This window comes from Tachyglossus aculeatus, chromosome 16, assembly GCF_015852505.1.
Source record: "Tachyglossus aculeatus isolate mTacAcu1 chromosome 16, mTacAcu1.pri, whole genome shotgun sequence".
Lineage (NCBI taxonomy): Eukaryota > Metazoa > Chordata > Mammalia > Monotremata > Tachyglossidae > Tachyglossus > Tachyglossus aculeatus.
The window spans coordinates 20,192,607-20,214,128 of record NC_052081.1 but is presented as its reverse complement, the minus strand read 5'-3'; the positions used below and the strand labels follow the sequence as shown (position 1 = coordinate 20,214,128).

The 21,522-nt window shown below is 41.7% G+C and overlaps 1 protein-coding gene across 1 annotated transcript in view; it reads left to right on the top strand.

Moving 5' to 3' along the window:
* The first annotated feature begins 267 nt into the window (after positions 1-267).
* LOC119938774 (complement factor H-related protein 5-like) overlaps positions 268-21,522 on the top strand; it is a 37,882-nt gene continuing 16,627 nt past the window's right edge. The window contains exons 1-8 of the mRNA XM_038758676.1: positions 268-436; positions 8,868-9,047; positions 11,167-11,343; positions 16,044-16,229; positions 16,310-16,492; positions 17,841-18,032; positions 19,271-19,453; positions 20,382-20,561. Coding sequence (XP_038614604.1) covers positions 349-436; positions 8,868-9,047; positions 11,167-11,343; positions 16,044-16,229; positions 16,310-16,492; positions 17,841-18,032; positions 19,271-19,453; positions 20,382-20,561 — 1,369 coding nt within the window. The 5' untranslated portion in view covers positions 268-348. The remainder of the gene's footprint in view (positions 437-8,867; positions 9,048-11,166; positions 11,344-16,043; positions 16,230-16,309; positions 16,493-17,840; positions 18,033-19,270; positions 19,454-20,381; positions 20,562-21,522) is intronic.

The window sequence follows — 21,522 nt, the reverse complement described above, 5'->3', positions numbered from 1 at the left end:
TGAAATAATAGTTTAATGAGATGTGAGGGTTTAAAGTTCTTAGCTGCTGTTGCTTTGCACAGCCCAACATACTTTAAAATACCCGGAGGGAGTACATTCCTGTGCCTTTAAGAAAAAAGTGAGCAAAACATGTCATGACTGAGTGGTCAGTGACTGCACACTGAGAATCATGATTGAACTCTGGCCAGAGTTTAGGTGGGAATGTTAGATCTTCCAAAACTTATGGAAATTAATGGACAGAGCCACCAATCCCTGCTTTTATTTGTGGATTGCTTATCCAGCCCCATTTAGTGCAATTCCTCACTGGGAAGAGTCCGTAACCAGGAATCACAATATTGGCCACTACACATGTCCTCCTACTCTTCTCAGGTATTAAAAATGAGATTTCTTCAAAGGATTGTTTTATTACTATCCTGGACTTACTGTGCTGCACAAGGTAAGATTATCATCTGGGGGAGTCCTTAATTCATGTATTTAGGAAACAGAGAAAAAATTACCATCATACTTCTTAAAAAGTACCCTCTAACTGTCTAATTGTGTTCCTTTTATTCCTGTATGTCCTACCTGCAATTTATGTCTGCCTCCCCAGCTAGGTTGTAAGCTCCTTGAGGGTAGGGATATATGCACTGTTATACTCTCCCAAACATTTAGTTTGGTACTTTCCATTTAGTAAGTGCACAATAACTATGTATTGATTGATTGAAGTGGTTGTGATTGCCTTGCTTTGTGATCACTGCACATATTGTATAAACCAATGAGAATCTGTCTAGCTCAATGGCACCTTTAGCCATTTCTTGTCAAAAATTGACATCCTAATAATATTCAAAGATACTAATGCTATCAAACAATCTAAAATGTCTTCCCACCTACCCCCACAAAAATTAATTGCTGAGGTTTTTGAATAAGATTTTCCATCTTGGGGTGTATGTCACCAATCAATCACATTTACTGAGGGTTTACTGGGTAAAGAGCACTGTACTAAGAGCTTGGGAGAGTACAGTCTAACAGATTTGGTAGACATGTTCCTTGTCCACAACCAAGCTTACTGTCTAGAGAAGAAGACAGACATTAATACAAATAAATCAATTATGGATATGTGCATAAGTGCTGTGGGGCTGAGGGAGGGGTGGAAAAGGAAGCAAATCCAAGTGCAGCAACATGCAGAAGGGAATAGGAGAGAGAAATCATTTGAACTCTCGTTCCCTAGAACGTCAACTAAAATAATTAGCAAAAATCACAGAGATGGCAAACAGCTATCAGAGATTTCTGTTATGAATGTAAAAGTAGCTTAGCTCCCTGTCATCAGTTTCAACTTGTTGAAGTCTTCCTAGCCAAGAACCAACACTTTTAGCATTACAATCTTTGTAACTTTTTAAATTACGATTTTATAAATACCTCTCTATTCTTCTTTATTATAAAGCATAAATAAGAACAATTTGTTTTTTCCATTCCTCATTTTTTATCATTCCTTTATGATCACATTTTTTAGGTAAATGAACTATTTCACCTACATTTTAGACTCCCAAAAGTTAAGTAGCTAATTGCAAATAGATTAGTTTAGTGGGAAGCAGCATGGACTAGTGACAAGTGAATGGCTTGGGAGTCAGAGGACGTAGGTTTGAATTCTGCCTCCTCCACTTGTCAGCAGTGTGACTTTGGACAACTCACTTATCTTCTCTGTGCCTCAGTTACCTCATCTGTAAAATGGGGATTAAGACTGTGAGCCCCACATGGGACAACCTGATTACCTTGTATCTACTTCAGCACTTAGTACAGTGCTTGGCACATAGTAACTGCTTAACAAGTACCATTATTATTATTATTCTTGTTATTAGTTAAGCCCAAATTCATTAGTATATTTTAACTATATAATTTAAATCTTGACAGATACAATGACAGAATCTAAAAATAAGTCCCGATCTTTAGGCATGAGTAGACACTTTGTCCTAAATGTGAAGAATATCTGTAATCAGTCAAATGAATTAGCCAAAGGAGAGCTAGTGCCTTATAAGAATCTGTCAAGTCAATCAATCATTCAATCAACCAATGGTATTTGTTGAACGCGTACTCTGTGCATAGTCCGGTACAAAGAGCTAAGGAGAACAAAATGAAGCTGGCTGTTCAAAACCAGCTTACATTTTAGAGGGAGATGACCAGCATTAACAAACATAGGCTAATTATATGTCAATAAGCACCATGGAGCTGAGGGTGGGATTACCATGAACCTCAAGTTTAATATGTCCAAAAGAGAACTCCTTATTTTGCCACCCAAATCCTGTCCTCCTCTTCACTTTCCCATTGCGGTAGAAAGCACTACCATCCTTCCTGTCTTACAAGCCTAGATAGAGCTGAGTTTATTGCCTGGGTCCCCCAGCAGACCCCAGCCCCCGACAGAATGCCCAGGAAAACCAACCTATAGAAAAGGCGAAAACTGCAGTGCCTCAACTCACCTCACATTTTATCCCCTGTAACCTTCCTTCTCTGCCCACGAAAACTACTGGGCTGATTTAGTGTGTGCTTGCATTTTAAATACACTCGGCATTGCCTTTCAGATGAGACTCTTGCGATGTCAAACTCAAAATCATCTTTGGTCTGCAACTTCTGGTTATCACAGTTGAGGCCATAGGTCAGTTTATGGTGTTATCCTAGACTCCTTTCTCTCATTCAACCCACATATTCAATCCATCACTAAATCCTGTTGGTTTGTCCTTCACAACATCACTAAAATCCACTCTTTCCTCTCCATCCAAACTGTGTTCACTTTAGTCCAATAATTTATCCTAGCCTGTCTTGATTACTGCAGCCTCTATGCTGACCTGACTACTGACACTCCCCACTCCAGTCCATACTTCACTCTGCTGCCTGGATCATTTTTCTACAGAAACATCAGAATATGTTTCCCCACTCCTCAAGAAACTCCAGTGGTTGCCTATCCATCTCATTAAATATGATTGAAAGAATAAATGAAGTGGGTACAAATCCAAGTGAAGCAAATATGATCCAAAAGTAACCAAACAAAAGCCAGAGTGAATGCAGTGGCAATCCCGAATGATGGCTTATTCTCTCATCCAAGCATTTGGCTTTATATGTCATTAAGCGGGTCTCTGGGATTATTTTATGAATTTGGAACATAAACAATATGTTTTTCCATGTTCTCACTGGCAAGGACAAGAACTGTGCCTTCTCTCTGAGTGGGAATCTGAGTTCATTTGTTCTTCCATACACTGACTGCTGGTTCTGATGGTACTTATACCCTGAATGATAGCATAATTCAAATAGGACAGTGCAGGCATAGTAAAAGACTCCAGTTCATGTGGCTTTCACACTCTAATGGGGCTCTACAAAAATATTTGGTACCTTGGGTGGTAGAAGTGTCTATTCCAGACAACCCCACCGCCTCGTAACCATCCAGCTGTGAGACCTTTTAAACAGAAAGTGGTAAATGACCAAGATTCTTCCAAAACAATTGTGGATCTACAGGAGCTTGTTGATATGCTCTGAAACACTGAGTGCATTCTGGTTATACAGACTCCAGGAGGAGTTGATACCAAGAAATGAGAACACTTTAGATAATAGAGACAGAATATTAGGATAACTATTTCTGAAATTAATGGATTAAGCAATTTGTAGGGTCTACAGTGTGATTTTATCTTTTTTGATTTCTTACCTCTCGGAATAACTACATATGTTTTCATCTTTGGAATGCAATTCAAAAACATGTTGACCATACAGAAGACAGAACCTCGATAAATTACACTCCTAGAAGTGTTAAAGTTTTGAGTTATTTGGAAGGAATGCTAAGTATCAAGTGACACATCTGATCTAAAAGGGCACCCCCTTCTCTTATCAGTACACTTAAAGTTCTGAATCTGCTATAGCGCCATACTGAGAAGCAGTGTGGCCTAATGGAAAGAGCACAGGCCTGCGAGGCAGAGGACTTGGATTCTAATCCTGCTTCCATCACTCACCTGCCATGTGACATTGGGCAAGTTACTGATCTTCTCTATGCCTCTGTTCCCCCATGTGTAAAACAGAGATTCAATACCTGCCTTCTTTCCTACTTAAGTCTGTGAACCTCATGTGGTTCATCATATACCTTTCCCAGAACTCAGTACAGGGCTTGCCACTTAGTAAGTGCTTAGCAAATACCACAATTATTGCCTTTCAGTAGCTTTGCCCCATTGTTCAAAATGGCGGTAGTGTCTAGATTTCTAGAAAGTGAAAGAGCGTGACATTTTCCAGGTTTTGTGCCAGTACATGGGACACCCGCTGCCTTCTGTGTCCTGTGAAGATGACTTTGGTCCTGCCAGGCATTATGGCTGTGATATGGGGCAGAGACAGGGGCTTCTTTCCTCACATCCTCCAAACCCTGTTGACCTGTTTATTCTTTTTATTTCCTGTGTCTCTTCCCTCATTTCCACTCCTGGGCCTGTTGTTAGCCTGGACTAGACAGAATCCAAGCCACTCATCCTCCTATTACCCACCTGCAAGCAATGCTGGTGGTCTTTGGGACTGGGCTGGACCAGCTCTAAATTCTCCAACAGCAAGTGACAGTGTCATGTGAATAGAGCTGAGTTTATTGCCTGGGTCCCCCAGCAGCCCCCAGCCCCCGACAGAATGCCCAGGAGAACCAACCTATAGAAAAGGCAAAAACTGCAGTGCCTCAACTTACTTCACATTTTATCCCCTGTAAACTTCCTTCTCTGCCCACGAAAACTACTGGGCTGATTTAATGTGTGCTTGCATTTTAAATACACTTGGCATTACCTTTCAGATGAGACTCTTGCAATGTCAAACTCAAAATCAGCTTTGCTCTGCAACTTCTGCTTGTCCCAGTTGAGGCCATAGGTCTGCTTATAGGTAGTCAGCGCCACCTAAATCTCTGAAGCATTCCTACTCAATTTCCAATTTATACCTACAAGTCTTTCCCCGTATTGCTGGCAGGTCTCCCTAGTGATTTACACAAAATTCACTCTACTCCCATTCCCTCTGGAAGCTTTTCCCCCGTATCAGGGAACTTCCATAGTCTGGAGCATTTCAAATGTAATCCTTTCCATCCCCATGACTTGCCCTTCCAGCCCTCAGAACCCAGTCCTACTCAATAGCTCCACCCACAACTGTCTCTGAGACCATCAGGAGCTCAAGAAACACAGGTGGAAGCTATAGATGATTTGTGTCAGAACATACCTGATAGTATTTAAAAAAATCTATCAAAATATACCAACAAATGCACCTGATTTAAAATTATTGTGGTAAGAACATTCCAATCTAGAAGTTGTAATCTCTTTGAAGAATTTTCTAGCTCAGTGAAGACAGCAGGCAGCATTGCTGGAGCGTTTTTACTAACAGAACTAATCAAAATAATTTGCTCATTTTGAGGTTGTAACAATTATGGACATGGCAAGAAAAGACAGTTTGGGGTAAAATTGTGACTTAGTTTGTCCATGCACCTATTGCACCCACTTAGAAATAATACTTTGGAAAAACTAGGTAAGGGAAACCAGGTTGCAGGGAAAGTTTGGCGATCTAGGAAACACGAGACAGCTAGGAGACCCTGCTTAAATGGGAAACTTGTGCTAATTGCAGATCATGTCTACCTAGAAAGCCTGCCTACCTAGGAGTGTCAGGGTAAATAGGAAACCCTGGATTACAAGGAAAAGCTAAGTAACCAGGAAGCTCTGGTTAACTATAAGAATCCATCTAACTAGGGAACCTTAGTTAACTAGAAACCCCACCCCGCTAACTGTAGAATCATGCTACCCAAGAGGCCAATAGCTAAAGAGTCCCAAGCTAACAAGATGATCCTATGTAGCAAGGAGATCCTTGCCAACTAAGAAACCACAGCCAATTTGTAGATCCTTAAAAACCAGGATACTCTTACTAGGAGACTCCAGTTCTTTAGAAGACCCTTTCTACCTTTGGGAACCCAATTAACCCCAGGACATTAACTAATAATAATGATAATGATAATAATAATAATGGTATTTGTTAAGCGCTTACTATGTGCCAAGCCCAGTTCTAAGCGCTGGGGGAGATACAAGGTAATCAGGTTGTCCCACGTGGGGCTCAAAGTCTTAATCCCCATTTTCCAGATGAGGTAACTGAGGCACAGGGAAGTTAAGTGACTTGCCCAAAGTCACACAGCTGATAAGTGGTAGAACAGGATTAGAACCCATGACCTCTGACTCCCAAACCTGTGCTCTTTCCACTAAGCCATGCTGCTTCTACAAGAAGCAGAGCTTAGAAGAACTTAGGTAACTGGCAGACTGGTGGTTAAATAGATGACAGTTATTAACAGGGAGACTGCAGCTGAAAGCTGACTGTACCTAAAAAGAATGTCATTTAGGAGATTATAGTTAACTAGATAATTTAAATCACCTTAGGAATCTGATAACTAAAAATCTCCTAGTAAATTGGAGACTCTAGCTAACTAGGAAACTGATCAATCAGTCTGTCAAGCAGTGGTATCTATTGAGCGTTTAATGTGTGCAAAACACAGTACTTGGGAGACTGCAATACAATTGAGTTGGTCGACATGATATTGTCTCTCAATCCCTCTTCAATCTCTGGCCAGACTTCAGACCCTTTTACACCTTCCAGACTGGTCAAACTATAATATACAATAGGCGAACATTCAACTGCTTTCCAAAAAGGCAAAGTGGAAAATCAGATGAAGAATGACCTTGATGTTTAATCTGTTTTTCACAGAACTCTAGTTAGGTAAATGCTCTTTCACAATCAAGACTCAGAGAGGTTATGTAAACGTTGCAAAAAAACTCAGTTCTGTGGGTTTACTTTTTTTTTTCAGCTTCCTCCAAATTTGATCTACTTGCTAGGGTGATATACCATACCTGAGAATTTACTGACTCTCACAAATCACAAAGGATGCTTATAAATCAATCTATCACATTTATTGTGTACTTACTATGTTCAGAGTACTGTACTGAGCACAGCAGAGTTGGTAGACACATTATCTGCCCACCAGGAAATTACAGTCTTAGCAGCTTACAGTCCTTATTTATTAACCGATAAACTGATCTTATGTTTGCTTCACATTATTGCAGTATCATTTTGCAATAAGATCTCAGCCTCCAGGAATGAAGTCAAATGATCAATTGATGGTAATTATTGAGCAGTTACTGTGTGCAGAACACTGTACTGAGCCCTTGGGGGAGTACAATACAGCAGAGTTGGTAGATACCTGCACACACTGAGTTTACTGTCAATACGGAGAAGCTAATACAGTAAGAGAGCATAATTAGGTAGGAGACCCCGGTTTTTTATAAAACTCTTGCTATCCAGCAAACCCTAGCTAATGAGATGATCATAGCTAACTAGGAAAGTATGGCTAACTTGAAGACTTTAGTTAAATGAAGACTCTTACTAGGAGTCCTTACCTAATTATCTGATTAGAAAACTAGCTAAAAAAGTAATGGATGATTAGAAAACTGTCATAGAGACATCCTGCCTTCATTACTGCATCAGCCTCCTCCCTGGTCTCCTTGCCCCCTGTCTGTAGTTCAGGCCATACTTCACTCTGTTTTCAGGATCATTTTTCTACAAAACAGTTCAGTCCATGTTCCCCCACTTCTCAAGAACCTCCAGTGGTTGCCCATCCACCTCCAGATCAAACAGAACCTCTTTACCATTGGCTTTAAAGCACTCAATTATCTTGCCCCCTCCCACCTTACCTCACTGCTTTCCTACCACAACCCAGTTTACACTCTCGGCTCCGCCAATGTCAACCTACTCACTGTACCTCAATGTTATCTATCTCACACCCCTACTCACATTCTTTCTCTATCCTGGAACTCTCTCCCTCTTCATATCTGACAGATGTTCACTCTCCTTGCCTTCAAATCCTTATTGAAGACACATCGCCTTCAAGAGCTCTAATTTCCTCCTCTGCCACTCCCTTCTCCATGTCCTTGCACTAGGATTTGCAATCTTAATCCACCCCTCTCTTAGCCCCAATGCCCTTATGTATATATCTGCAATTAAAATCATTTATTTGCAATAATGTCTGTCTCCCCTTCTTGACTGTAAGATCATTTTGGGCAGGGGGTTTGTCCACCAACTCTGTTATATTGTACTCTCCCAAATGTTTAATACAGTGCTCTGCACACAGCGAGGTCTCAATAAATACGATTAAAAAGAATAAAAATAAAATAAAAAGAAAAAGAAAACCAATAGCTTTAAAAGCCCGTTTTTCCCAATGTGTACTAAAAATGGGACTCCAAACCCAGGACTGCGATGGGCCCAAAGCTGTCATCTCCAATAGAAATGGCAGATATGATATCTCTATGTTGGGCGCTTGGGGAAAACTCTTGCCGATGCCAATGAATAAAATGCATTTAAAAAGTTATTACAATCATACACCAGTAATAATTCCATAATACATGTTGTTTGTTCTCTCTCCATTTTAGAAAATTGTAAAAAAAAATCTGTATTAATAGTGGGCATTTTTCTAAAACAAATGAGTTGTATAATTGAAATGAAACTGCACAATACTGTTGTGCAGAAGGATATACAGCACCAGAAGGAACAGAATCAGGAGACTTGAAATGCTTGCAAAAAGGTTGGTCGATTTGACCAAAGTGTATTAGTGAGTGATTTGATACTTTAAGGAGTTTCCTAGTTCTGAGAGTGTTAATGGCTGTGTCAGTATGTTTTTTGTCTGAATGACTTGGATCGGGTTTGGAATTCGGCCCTGAAACACCCAAAGCAATATGGTTCAACTGAGTGACAGGAAATGTATTATTTTTACTTCACTAAAGTTTCCTCCAGCGATTTCAAATATTAGTCTGTGCTCCAATGTGGGCAGTAGGTGCAGCAAAGATGACAGTTCCAAATGTTTTCCATTTCAGAAACCTGTAAGAGGCCAGAATTCAGGAATGCCAGATATGAGGGAAATGAAACAGTGTTTCATCTTAATGACAAACTAGAATATGAATGTCTTGATGGATACATTCGCGGAGAAGAAAGGAGCACAACGGATTTCATAGTGTGTGGTCCGGACGGGTGGTCTCATACACCTGAATGCCATGGTGAGTGATTAAAGAGGAAAAGAGACTACTGAATGCTTTCTGCTTAAGGACATTGCCATGTAAATTGCTGCCACCTAATGTGATAGCTTTATCGGCAGGCCTTATCTTGTCTTATGCCACGAATCGTCTCCAACCAATAGTGACTTCATGGACACATCTCTTTCAGAACGCCCCATCTCGGTTTGCCATTATTCTGGTAGTGTATCCATAGAGTTTTCTTGGTAAAAATACAGAGGTGGTTTACCACCGCCTCCGTCCGTGCAGTAAACTTGAGTCTCCACCTTCGAGTCTCTCCCATGCCATTGCTGCCCAGCATGGGTGAGTTTTGACTTGTAACATATTACCTTCTACTCTCTAGAATGGAATGGAATAGGTATGCCTCTGGTTGACTCTCTCTTCCATAGCCAAGAGTGGTAGAATACTAGAAACTCTCCAGGTGCGATGCTGAGAGGGGATCTGCAAGCCTTGGGGTGACTAATAAAGGCAATGCATGACTATATGGATTGCACTCTCTTTTATTATTATATTCTCTGCACTGCCCTCAGGGTCTGGTATCGTTGTCACCTCTCCCTCTTTTGTGTTTTCATCTTCCTCCAAAGTCTATTCGAAAGCAGTCATCCCTACTCTATTCACCAGGGTGATCTGCCTTCTGCTGTTTTCTCCCAACTGCTTATGGCTAGGCCACTTCCCTGAACATTTTCCTTTGTTTTGTCCCTAAAACATGTTTTCTGTCCACACAGTTTGGGCATGGTATTTCAGCATATCATAAAGCAGTTTGGATGGCATTTATTAAGCACTTACTATGTGCAAAGCACTGTTCTAAGTGCTGGGGAGGTTACAAGGTGATCAGGTTGTCCTATGGGGGGGCTCACAGTCTTCATCCCCATTTTACAGATGAGGGAACTGAGGCACAGAGAAGTTAAGTGACTTGCCCAGTCACACAGCTGACAATTGGCAGAGCAGGGATTTGAACCCATGACCTCTGACTCCAAAGCCCGTGCTCTTTCCACTGAGCCACACTGCTTCTCTAGTTTGATTCTTGTATCATCTTCTCATGCAACGACCACCTTCTGCTGACTAAATGCCAGGCTCTTATAAGAGAAACCACCCCAAAAGAGAAAGGATCCTGCCGTCACCTGGATATAATTGCCAATTCAAGAATTAGATGACACATCAAGTGGTCCAAACTCAGGGCTTATCCCACACTGGGGTACAGACCAATGGATCCCGGCCAGCCGAACAAAGATCACTGTCCCTCCAAGTCCCCTTCTGCACCCTCTGATATCCCCTGGCCCTCTTCTCCTCTGCTGAAGTAGCATTCCTCACCTCTGATATCTCTTTGGGGCAGACGGTGATGTTTCTGAGATGTAGTATCCTCCAGAGAGGTGGGGGAGGATTTTTTATGGTATTTGTTTAGCACTTACTAAGAGCCAGACACTGTACTAAACACTGGAGTAGATACAAGATACTTAAGTTGAACACAGTCCATGTCTCACATAGGGCTCATAGTCTTAATCCCCATTTTACAGGTTGTTAAGCTTCTTTCCTGACAATATTCTTGTTCGCTTCTGTCAGTAGTTTGAAGCCCTGTCCAGAGATGATAGGCTTCTGTTGTTCTCATTGCACTCCCATTCTCCTTTTCTGCAGTGTTAGTAGCCATTCTGTGCCCGTCATTCTGCCTTTTGTGTTCTAATCACCTCTGTACTGCTACAGGAATCTTCCCTACCCTATCCTCCTCCTCCTTCCAGCATTCCCTGCATCTGTATTATTTGAATACCCCCAAGCTTTACATATTTTGTCTGTGTACCCCACAATTTCAATACTAGCCACCAGCTAACACACGACATAGTAAAGTAAGACTTTGTCTCCTTCATCTGGCCCCAGCCCTGGTCTCTGTATTCAGCCTCCTCAAGAGAAGACGCAGAGAAGGTCCCTTGGCCCTTTCAGACTCTGATATCTCAATTGCCTCTAGGATAAGGTTAATCCACTCTGTGATAAGCCCACTTGAGTTTCAAGCTTGACTCGTAAATGTACTCACCATCCTGTTTCTTTTCTATTACAACAGTCAGACCTAGTTATGATATTAAATTTATTTAGTGTGCCTTTTTTCTTCTTTTAGAAATAGAATGTGATATTCCAGACCTGAAGCCGAACATAAGAGCAATTAATGGGAAGGATAAATTTAAAGTTGGAGATGTGTTGTCATTTGCCTGTCAGAAGAACCAGAAAAGAGTCGGCCCTGAGTCCATTCAGTGCTACCACTTTGGATGGTCCCCCGACCCTCCTACATGTCAAGGTAAAATCCTGTCATAGAATGAATGGGGATGAAGAGAGGCGTAGTTTGGTGCCACTGTGCTGCGTGGCATGTTTTGGGAGGGTTGGGAACTGATATAGTTGCTCCAGAAGAATAATCAGAATCTAAGGCAAGGACATTGAAGAGAAGTTGTTTCACTCCACGTGAACATTGAAATGTGTAATGTTCAATCAAGGAGGTGTTTATGGTCTGAAACTACACACTCCTTGTGGGCAGTGACTACAGAGCTTATTTCTCCTATTTTCCTCAACTCCTGGTCAGGGACTGTGTCTGACCTGATTTGCTTGGATCCGCCCCAGCACTTAGTGCCGACACATAGTAAGTGCTGAACAAATACCACAATTATTATTATTAGTATTATGGTGTTGTGCATGTTATAAACACCTAGTGCAGCAGCACCCTGCACCGCCAGATCCCGGGCTTGAGAGTCAGAAGTCATGGGTTCAAATCCCGGCTCTGCCACTTGTCAGCTGGGTGGCTTTGGGCAAGTCACTTCACTTCTCTGTGCCTCAGTTACCTCATCTGTAAAATGGGGATTAAGACTGCGAGCCCCATGTGGGATGACCTGATCACCTTGTATTCCCTTCCAGTGTTTAGAACAGTGCTTGGCACATAGTAATCACTTAACAAATGCCATCATTATTAGAGAGGCAGCATGGCGGAGTGGATAGACCATCGACCTGGGAGTCAGGTTATGGGTTCTAATCCTGACTCTGCCACTTGTCTGCTGTGTGACCTTGGGCATGTCACTTAACTTCCCTGTGCCTCAGTGACCTCATCTGTAAATGGGAATGAAGACTGTGAGCCCCATGTGGGACAGGGACTGTGTCCAATATGATTTGCTTGTATCCACCCCAGTGCTCAGTACAGTGCCTGGCACATAGTAAGCTCTTAACAAATGCCGTTATTATTAAATGCTTAGTACTGTGATCTGCACATAATAAGCACTCAATAATAATGATGATATTTGTTAAGCGCTTACTATGTGCAAAGCACTGTTCTAAGCACTGGGGAGATACAAGGTGATCAGGTTGCCTCACGTGGGGCTCACAATCTTAATCCCCATTTTACAGATGAGGTAACTGAGGAACAGAAGTTAAGTGACTTGCCCAAAGTCACACAACCAATAAGTGGCGAAGCCAGGATTAGAACCCGTGACTTCTGATTCCCAAGCCCGTGCTCTTTCCTCTGAGCCACGCTGCTTCTCAATAAATACATTTGATTGAATAGATGCTGTGGTGTGTGGGGATCCCCCCAGCTCTCCTCACGGCAGAAGGAATCCGAATGTGCTCTGATAAAAAACTCTTGAACCCCTGCATTTTCCCCAGGATCTGAGAACTCTCTGGGCTTTTCCTTCCCTGGGACAAGGAAAGTTTCAAAACTATTCAGTTACTCAATTGATAATGCTTATTGAGTGCTATGAGGCTCTGAGTAGAGCACTGTAGTAAGCACTTCAGAGAAAACAATGAAGTAAGTACATATGATCCTGGCTCTCAAGGAGCCTACAATTTAGTGGGGGAGACAGGCAGTGAAATCCATTACCTGAGACTGAGCCCCCTTTACTCTCTCCTCCTCCCCATCCCCCTGCCTACCTCCTTCCCCTCCCCACAGCACTTTTATCTATATTTGTACAGATTTATTACTTTATTTATTTTACTTGTACATATTTACTATTCTATTTATTTTGTTAATGATGTGCATATAGCTTTAATTCTATTTGTTCTAACGATTTTGATACCTGTCTGCATGTTTTGTTTTGTTGTCTGTCTCCCCCTTCTAGACTGTGAGCCCGTTGTTGGGTAGGGACCACCTGTATATGTTGCCGACTTGTACTTCCCAAGCGCTTAGTACAGTGCTCTGCACTCAGTAAGCGGTCAATAAATATGACTGAATGAATGAATTACAGATAGCAGGAGAAATAAGAATAAGCAGATGGGTGTCAGTGCTTCTTCTTTGTTACCACTAAACCTCAGAGTGGGAAAGTGAGGAAGATAGTGAAAGAGTAAGAAAGAAAAAATAAAATATAAAATTTGGGATTCCATAACCTCATCTCCATGTTATTCAGGAGGAAAGGGGCGGGCGAATCGGACTTTCTTAGAAGCTCCTCTTTCCCAGGCTACACCAGTGGAATAATATGGTGGTGGAAGAAAAAGATAAGCATGGAGAGAGATGCCTTAGCCTGCTTGCTGCCTGGTTCTGGCTATGAATGTATAAATACTGAGGATGACTGTTGAGTTGACACAATTTAAGGGGTTAGAATTTATTTGGGAAATGCTTCCCGGAGGATATGAGATTTCAGGAAGGTTTTGAAGTTGGGGGGATTTTGAAGAGCAGGGAGTACCAGGTAGGATAAGGATCAGAATGGGTAGATTTAAGAACGAGGCACAGTGAGGAGAATAGCTTGGGATAAGCTAAGAAAGTGAACTAGGAAAGAGTTGATGAAGAATAATAATAATAATAATAATAATAATGATGTTGGTATTTGTTAAGCACTTACTATGTGCCAAGCACTGTTCTAAGCACTGGGGTAGATACAAGGTAATCAGGTTGTCCCATGTGGGGCTCACAGTCTTCATCTCCATTTTACAGATGAGGGAACTGAGGCCCAGAGAAGTTAAGTGACTTGCCCAAGGTCACACAGCTGACAATTGATGGAGCCAGGATTTGAACCCATGACCTCTGATTTCAAAGCCCATGCTCTTTCCATTGAGCCGCAGATGTACTAGTCAGAGAGTTCATGGAGAGCCAAATCCAGTGGTCAGACATTTCTATTTGTTGCAGAATATGTTCATTCATTCATTCATTCATCCATTCATAGTTATTGAGTGCTTACTGTGTGCATATCACTGTACTAAGTGCTTTGGTGAGTAGAATATAATGGTAAACAGATACATTCCCTTCCCACAGTGAGGTCACATCTAGAGGGGGAGACAGACATTAATATACGTAAATAAATGAATAAATTACAGATATATACATAAGTGCCATGGGGCTGGAAGGGGAATGAATGAAAGGAGCAAGTCAGGGAGATGCAGAAGGGTGTGGGAGAAGAGAAGAGGTGGTCTTATACAGGGAAGGCTTCTTGGAGGAGATATGCTTTCGATAAGTCTGTGAAGTGGGGGGAAGCAATTGTCTGTCTGATATGAGGAGGGAGTGCATTCCAGGACAGAAGCAGTATGTGGGCGAGAGGTCAGCGGCAAGACAGATGAGATCAAGGTACAATGAGAAGGTTAGCATTAGAGGAATGAAGTGTGTGGGTTGAGTTTTAGAAGGAGAGTAGTGAGGTGAGGTAGGAGAGGGCAAGGTGATTGAATGCTTTAGAACCGATGCTGAGGAGCTTTTGTTTGATGCAGAGGTGGGTGGGCAACACTGAAGGCTCTCGAAGAGTGAGAAAACATGGTCTGAATGCTTTTGAAGGAAAATGATCTGAACAGCAGAGTAGTGTATGGACTGGAGTGGGGAAAGACAGGAGGCAGGGAGATCAGCGAGGAGGCTGATATGGTCATTAAGACTGTCTAGGATAAGTGCTTGTATTAACATGGTAGTAATTTGGTTGGAAAGAAAAGGGTGAATTTTAGCCACGTTGTGAAGGAAGAACTGAAGGATTTAGTGATGGAAGTATCCTAAGCATTGGAAGATCTTACTAACATTTCCACTAGGACCCTAGACAGTAATAAAGACAAGATTTTCTGATGGTACCGACTCAAACTATTGAATTCCACGCACTGACTAAAGATAATAGCATGGCTTAGTGGAAAGAGCATGGGCTTTGGAGTCAGAGGTCATGGGTTCAAATCCCGGCTCCGCCAACTGTCAGCTGTGTGACTTTGGGCAAGTCACTTAACTTCTCTGTGCCTCAGTTACCTCATCTGTAAAATGGGGATTAAAACTGTGAGCCCCCCGTGGGACAACCTGATCACCTTGTAACCTCCTCAGCACTTGGAACAGTGCTTTGCACATAGTAAGTGCTTAAAAATACCATTATTATTATTATTATATTGTGCTAAGTAGTGTGTGTGTGTGTGTGTGTGTGTGTGTGTGTGTGCGTGTGTGTTTCCAATAGAGTTGTCCTTCAATTTTGAAGGTGAAGATCCTGACGCTGAAATCCTCTCCATGCATGCATGGAGAGGCTGAAAAGACCAAGGAGTGATTGACAGTCCCTTCCTCACTGTTTGCAATTAAGAGCAGGACCTTGCTGCGCTAATAGATTTGTCTTGGTGTTCTGGTCCTCACAAAACCTTTGCTCAAGGTGAACGACCCCTCTCCTGATGGCCGCCAATTAGGCTGGTCTGTCTGCTATCATGGTCTTCCAAACGGCCCACTGCTTGGAATTATGCTTTGCTATATTTAAAACATTTATTCTGCCCTTAACACTAACGTGGACCCCCTTTCAGTTTCCCATTCAGCGGCAGCTTTGTGACATGCTGTCATCATTTTTCTCACCTGATGTGCCTGTTACTATTAGTACTATTACTGAATTGAAGCTATGTTGCAATTCTGCTGAAATTTGGAGAAAAAGGACTCTACGTCTTTCCAGTGAATATGCTAGAAATCATTTCATATTCAAGATACTTTCTTTGCTTATGAAATAAACAAAATCCAGGCAGTTGCACAACTTATGCTGTATATATTATTAACTGAAAAACACCATGATGAGTATTCACATGATCTTTTAATTGCAGAGGTGGTCAAATCTTGTGGACTGCTACCCAGACTTGCCAATGGAAAAGCTAACCTAAACACTAAGAAGTGGTCATATCTTCATGGAGAAGTAGTGGAATATGAATGTGATGCAAAATTTATAATGGAAGGACCCAAGAGAATTGAATGCAGTGATGGAGAATGGACATCATTGCCTGCTTGTATTGGTAACTCTTCAAAAACATTTACTTATTTATGTGTTTTTTCTTACATTGTAAGGCTTTTAATGGACTATTCAATTTATTAGAGGTTAAAAAAACATGTGGTGACCCTCCTGAACTCAACCAAGGTGATCTGAAATCTAGCCATCGTCCACCATATCATCATGGGGATTCAGTAGAATACAGTTGCAAAGAAGCGTTCACGATGATTGGAAACAAGATAGTTACGTGTATTCAGGGAACTTGGACAGCTCTTCCACAATGCATTGGTAAAGTTAATATACTTCTTAAAAAAGACATTTAAGCTGGGTTTGTAATTTTCTAATGGTTGAATGTGCATTTTCATATTTTGCTCTTCTAAATTTACACGAATGGGTCTCGGTTTTTGCATTCTAATAGGCAGTCCTTATGTTTGAGTTGCGTAGGAGTTCACTGTACATTTCCAATAAGGAGGACAGCAAATTGATTTTTTGAACTTGGCCCCATGGTTTCCAATAAAACTAATTTGGAATAACCAACCCATACCAAGGGGTATGCTCCATTAAAGGGCTCGTTGGATAGGGTCTCCACACATCCAGTGCCATAGGGAAACTAGACAGGAACCCCCACTGTGGCTCAAAGGAATCAGTGGACTGCACTGTGACCCGTACAGGTGTGGGAAAATGGTTCCTTTTGGCTGTGTGAATACCTGCCTGACCCTCATGTTAGGCTGGACCCCCATCTTCTCACGGCATAGTCTTTGTATTGATTAGATGCTAAAGAACTGAAAAATATCCCCAGATGCTTCACTACACTGAATGTTCATTCGTTCAATCATATTTATTGAGCGCTTATGTGTGCGGAGCACTATACGAAGCGTTTGGGAAGTACAAGTTGGCAACATATAGAGACGGTCCCTACCCAACCATGGGCTCACAGTCTAGAAGGGGGAGATAGACAACAAAACAAAACACATGGACAGGTGTCAAGTCATCAGAACAAACAGAATTAAAGCTAAATGCACAACATTAACAAAATAGAATAGTAAATATGCACAAGTAAAATAGAGTAATAAATCTGTACAAACATATATACAGTGCTGTGGGGAGGGGAAGGAGTTAGGGCGGGGGGGATGGGGAGGAGGAGAAGAAAAAGGGGTCAGTCTGGGAAGGCTTCTTGGAGTAGGTGAGCTCTCAGTAGGACTAATAATAATGGCATTTAGTAAGCGTTTCTAAGTGCTGGGGAGGATGCAAGGTGATCAGGTTGCCCCATGGGGGGCTCACAGTCTTAATACCCATTTTACAGATGAGGTAACTGAGGCTCAGAGAAGTTAAGCAACTTGCCCAAAGTCACACAGCTGAGAATTGGAGGAGCTGGGATTTGAACCCATGACCTGTGAATTCCAAGCCCGGGATCTTTCCACTGAGCCACGCTGCTTCATTTGGACAGTCCTTGATATTTTGAAAATAGTTTGGACGTATTTATTGAGCCAGAAAAATATTCCAGAGAATTAAATCACATGGGGATTCATAAAGTCAGTCATTTTTAAAGTTTCTAACTTCGGAGGTTGAGGACCAAAATAATTACATTTGAAATGTTATTCTCATGGTTTTTAATTTTCTCTTTTTAAAACATTAGGAATAAATCAACTTAAGAAATGTTCAGTGCCACCAGATCCTTCAAATGGAAAAATTACTTCAATGAAGGAAAGTGACTATGGACACAATAGTTTCTTACTTTTCATTTGCAATGCAAATTTTGAAGCTGAAGAATCTACAAGAATACCATGCATAAATGGAGAATGGCAACGTCTCCCTGTTTGCCTGAGTAGTAAGACATTGGTTTTCTTGTTTCCTTCCTATCATGAATTAGGGGAAGTGATTGCAATATCTATCTACATATGCTCTGTATTTATTCACTTATTCATCTATTCATTTTGCAATTTCCAATTGGTCCTATGTTCTTCCACTTGTTTCTACTATATAATAATAATAATAATAATAATGGCATTTATTAAGCACTTACTATGTGCAAAACACAGTTCTAAGCACTGGGGAGTTTACAAGGTGACCAGGTTGTCCCACGGGGGGCTCATAGTCTTAATCCCCATTTTACAGATGAGGTAACTGAGGCCCAGAGAAGTTAAGTGACTTGCCCAAAGTCACACAGCTGACAATTGGCGGAGCCGAGATTTGAACCCATGACCTCTGACTCCAAAGCCCGGGCTTTTTCCTACTGAGCCATGCTGCTTCTCTTGCAAATTTGTAAATCAAGCCATAGCATTTACTGAGCACCCACTGTTTGATCGATTGAATACATGAAATGACCTGGTTCGTGGATTTCTTGCCAATATCCCTCAGGTATTCACCAATTTTCAATTTTCCAACTTATACATTTCCATGGGAAACAAGTTGGAAACCTGTAGATTGCTTTCCTCAGAATCATGACAAAAGTAGCCATAGTGAGATGATTTGGGTGGAGGAAAAGTGGAGAGATTTATTTTTAAACAGACTTTTGGAGCAGCATTAAAAAGACCATCTTGCTGTTCTTGAAAAGTTCTTGCTAATCTCACCAAAAAGTCTTAAATTGATGAAAATATTAAATATGAATGGGTATCTTTATAAACATCAGTTATTACAAGAATATTAGCCTTATGTATTCTTAGAGACAATGAAATATGGAGAGAAATAAGAAGAAATAATGCTCTGTTCCGCTTCTTACCTGCTATATGGATATGAGCAAGCCACTTAACTTCTCTTTTCCCCAATTTCCTCATCTATAAAACAGAGGTTAAATACCAATTTGTCCCTCCCTTCTAAACTGTGAACTCCATGTGGCACAGGAACCGTGTCCGATCCATTTACGCTGCATTTACGCAAGTTTTTTGTTCAGGGCTTTGCACATAGTAAGCTCTTAATAAATACCACAGTTATTGTTAAATGGCATGTATTAAATATTCTAAGAAATGGTAAGTCTACATAGATAATTTTTTAAAAATTAAAACTGGCCTCATTCACTAAGAATTATACATTTGCTTTAAGATTAATCAATCAATTTCTTTTTGGCAGAAGAGAGAAGCAAACTGTGCCCCCCACCACCTAAAATACCTCACGCCCAGATGATATCAACGTCTGTGAGATATATGAATGGGGAAACTCTAGCTGTTCGGTGTGAGGATGACTACCTGCTTCGAGGACCAGAAGAAATCAAATGTGAAAATGGAGGGTGGAAATTTGTGCCACGTTGTGTTCGTGAGTATGGGGAAATGATGGCAATCACATAATGGGTTGATTTCCCTGTCAGAGAGGCAAATACATTCCATAAATCACGGTTCCAATGGTCCAATGATGATGATTCTTCATCAAGAAAATCCACTGGACCAAGCAGAGATGGAAAGAGTGAATTGTCTTCCTCCTCTTCCTCTCTCTCACTCTTCCTCTTTTACGCTCTTTCACACCAATACCGCACCCATATGACTGCCAGCAGCCATCTGGGAGGTGGGAGAAGAGAGTGGCTGGAGGGAGGGAAATCAGCCATCCCACAACTTTCACAAACACATGAAAACACTTTTTTGTTCTTCAGTGGGTATTGGGAGGGATGTTAGGAGAGGTATAAGGACAAGACCCTGCAGTGGGTTGGGGCACAGGAATCGTAGGTTGGCAGCGACGTTTATGCTGAGCTCTACCTGGTCTCACTGGATCTGTTCCACCAACCCCTCTGATGTTGCACATGTGTGACAGCCATTTCTGTTTCCTTTTTCAGAGGTCTTCCTTCCCACCTCAGTCTTTCCATCTACCTTCTGAAATGAAAATGTCTCTGCCACAAGACTTATTAGTTTTGACATTTTATTTTAGGCACCTTGAGCTTTGGTTGGGGAGTGTTAGATGGTGCAGGGTTGGGGAGATGGGCAGGCAGGGGTTTGTCAGAAGTGAGTACTCAACGGAGGGGGAACAAGGAGAGCCGAGGCCAGCCTCAACCCCAGGCTCTCTTACCCAAAGTGTCTTGGGTGAGGTGATGATGTTTCCTGTTTGGACACTACTTTGAATATATCTGGAGGTGAACAGCCCCTAATGTAACCTGTCATGAAGCAAGCACCTGACTTCTCATCATCTTAAGCTGACTCTGCTCATTGTCTTTTCTCTTAATGTTCACTGATACATTGATCCTATCTTTCACAAGCTAATGGAAAATGCGGGCCACCTCCGCCTATTGACAATGGAGACATCACCTCTTTCCTGTTACGTGAATACCCTCCCGGAGCCCAAGTGGAATACAAGTGCCAGAACCTTTATAAACTGGAGGGTTCCAAACAGGCAACATGCATAAATGGGAAGTGGACAAATCCCCCGTGGTGCTTAGGTATGTTCTAATTATTCCTAGGCTCAAGAGAAAATCCAGGAGTGATATATGGTTGTAAGAGTGACAGTGACACAATGGAAGAGGTCACCTGTTCTGTCCTCTAAATATATTTAGCTTCATTGAGTACAGAATCACAAACCAGGCTCTTAATGAGGTGACCAAAGTCAAGGACCCAAGTCGATTCCTCTAGGGAAAATTTGAGTCTTCCTGAAGTTTTCACAGTCAGAAGTGGTGAGGTGAGAGAAGGAAGACAAGAAAAAAAAATATTAGGCTGGAAATGTGTTATTTACAATGTGGATCAATCAATGGTATTAATTGAGTGTTTACTGTAAGCAGAGAGATTCCAATGTCAGAGAGGTCAGCAATAGCCGTGACAACTGGAGCAGCCTTTTAATTTGGGCAAAAAAACCATACCCAAAATAAACTTTGGATCTTTAAGAGCTAGAGCAGCAAAGTCTGTGGAAGGAGATCAGTCAATCAGTCATATTAATTGAGCTCTTACTGTGTGCAGAGCCGTGACTACACACTTGGGAGAGTACAACATAATATAACTGACATATTCTCTGCCCATAATGAGCTTGCAGTCTAGAGAGGGAGACAGTCGTTATTACAAATTAATTAATTAAAGATAGTTACATAAGAGCTATGGGGCTGGATGATGCAGAAGGAAGTGGGAAAAGAGGGTGGGAGGGCTTAGTCAGGGAGGCATCTTGGAGGACAATGGACCTTCAATAAAGCTTTGAAGGAGGGGAGAGTAGTTTATCCGATGTGAAAAGGGAGGGCATTCCAGGCCAGAGGCAGGATGTGGGCAAGAGGTCAGTGGCGAAACAGGCAAGATTGAGGTACAGTGAGTAGGTTGTAATTAGTGGAGCAAACTGTGCAGGCTGGGTTGTAGTAGGAGAGTAGTGAGGTGAGGTAGGAGGGGAGAAGGTGACAGTGCTTTAAAGTCTATGGAAAGGAG